The 2182-nt window shown below is 57.5% G+C and overlaps 1 protein-coding gene across 1 annotated transcript; it reads right to left on the bottom strand.

Moving 5' to 3' along the window:
- Positions 1-404: 404 nt before the first annotated feature.
- On the bottom strand, positions 405-2078 carry FZD2 (frizzled class receptor 2). Its single transcript, XM_009645472.2, has one exon. The coding sequence runs from the start codon at positions 2076-2078 to the stop codon at positions 405-407; it is 1674 nt and encodes a 557-aa protein (XP_009643767.1).
- Positions 2079-2182: the final 104 nt, after the last annotated feature.

The raw sequence follows: 2182 nt of genomic DNA, 5'->3' as shown, positions 1-2182 counted from the left end.
CCCCCCCCCCCTTTTTTCCTTCTTTTCCCCTTTTTTCTTCCTTTTCTCCCCTCCTTTTTAATTCCTTTTTCTTTTTCTCCTTTTTCCTCTCCTTTTTCTCCCCTCTCCTTCTCCCTTTTCTCCCCTCTCCTTCTCCCTTTTCTCCCCTCTTTCCCCCCTCTTCTTCTCCTTTCTCTCCCCTCTCCTTTTTCTCCTTTTTTTCCTCTTTTTGTGTTTTAAATAGAAATATATAATTAAATTTACAAATGCTATTTACAGGTTTAATTACAAAAAAAAAAAAAAATCAAAGAGAAAGAGAGACACCCCTTAGACGTTAATAAATCTAAAAATAAAAATATATATAATAAAATCCCCCCCAAAAAAATTCAAGCCGAAGGGCGGCGGCGGCCGGGCTCGGGGAGGGGTCACACCGTTGTCTCGCCCTGCTTGCTGTTGGTGAGCCGTGTGTAGAACTTCCTCCACGAGTGCAGGGTTTTACCCGACCATATCCAAAAGCCGGAGGTGATGCCCACGATGAGAGTCATGAGATACTTGATCATGTAGACGGTGAAATCGGGGGTCATGCGGGGGGTGAAGTGGAGCGGGCAGGGGATGGCCAAGCTCTTGCAGTTCTGGCTGATCCAGCTGCGCTCCCAGTGCTCGCGGAAAGCCTGCTCATAGAAATAGCAAGCGATGACGATGGTGGCCGGGACGGTGTAGAGGACACTGAAGACCCCGATGCGAACCATCAACCGCTCCAGCTTCTCTGTTTTGGTCCCTCCGTGTTTCATGATGGTGCGGATGCGGAAGAGGGAGACGAAGCCGGCCAGAAGGAAGGAGGTGCCGATGAAGAGGTAGACGAAGAGCGGGGCCAACACAAAGCCCCGGAGAGGGTCGATGTTGTTGAGGCCCACGAAGCAGACGCCGCTCAGCAGGTCCCCGTCGATCTGCCCCATGGCCAGGATGGTGATCGTCTTGACGGCCGGTACCGCCCAGGCGGCCAAGTGGAAGTACTGGGAGTTGGCCTCGATGGCTTCGTGGCCCCACTTCATGCCAGCGGCCAAGAACCAGGTGAGGGAGAGGATGACCCACCAGATCGAGCTGGCCATGCTGAAGAAGTAGAGCATCATGAAAAGGATGGTGCAACCTTCCTTCTTCGTGCCCTGTACCACCGTGCGGTAGCCATCCTCCTGGAAACGCTCGTTGCAGACCACCCTCTCCTCCAGCACGAAGCCGGCGATGTAGGCCACAGACACCATGGTGTAGCACCCCGAGAGGAATATGATGGGTCGCTCGGGGTAGCGGAAACGCTGCATGTCCACCAGGTAGGTGGTGACGGTGAAGAAGGTGGAAGCACAACACAAGACGGACCAGATGAGGATCCAGATACGGGCAAAACGGATCTCATCCTCGTTGAAGAACATGTGGCCATCTGGACGGGTGGGCTCGCAGGGCGCTGCGCAGTCCTTCTCGCCCAAGAACTTGTAGTTGAGGTAGCTGGGCACCTTCAGTGCCCGTGGGCAATGGAAAGGGTGGTCAAGGGTGGCATAACGAGGGGCGCCTGGGGTGCCCTGGCCGGCCAACGGCGTGGCGCTGGTGAGCAATGCTGGTGAACCGCCATCTTCCGAATGGTTCTGCCCCACACAGATCTGCTCGGCGCCGTGCCGGGGGAAATTCTCGCAACGTAAGCGCTCCGGCCATTGGAAACCGAATTTATTCATGAGGGCTTCGCAGCCCTGGCGGGCCCGCTCGCAGATGGAGCGGCACGGCGGGATGGCCTGCTCCAGCACTGTGCAGACCGGCGCATACATGGAGCAGAGGAAGAACTTGAGCTCCAAGGAGCATTGGACCTTCACCAAGGGGTAGAACTGGTGGACCTCCAACCCCGCGTCCTCCTGGTTGGTGTGACCCAGCAGGTTGGGCATGATGGTCTGGTTGTAGGCGATGTCGGTGCAGAGCGGGATGGAGATGGGTTGGCAGAAGCCATGGTCGGGGATGGAGATGCCCTTCTCACCATGCAGCTGGCTCCGCAACGGCACCGGCATGCTCAGCCCCACCAGCAGCCAGGCCAGGGCAGGCAGCGCGCTGGGGGGGCCCATGGTGCCCCGAGCTGCTGCGCCCCGATTTACCGTGCCCGGTGCCCAGCCGGACGGCTGGTCCTCCCGCCCGGATCTGCCGTGCCCGGGGCCGCCTGGAGCGCTCC

The sequence above is a fragment of the Egretta garzetta genome, unplaced genomic scaffold (genome assembly GCF_000687185.1).
Source record: "Egretta garzetta isolate BGI_Z169 unplaced genomic scaffold, ASM68718v1 scaffold551, whole genome shotgun sequence".
Classification (NCBI taxonomy): Eukaryota; Metazoa; Chordata; class Aves; order Pelecaniformes; family Ardeidae; genus Egretta; species Egretta garzetta.
The sequence above is the reverse complement of the archived record's forward strand: the minus strand, read 5'-3'. Positions and strand labels throughout refer to the sequence as shown.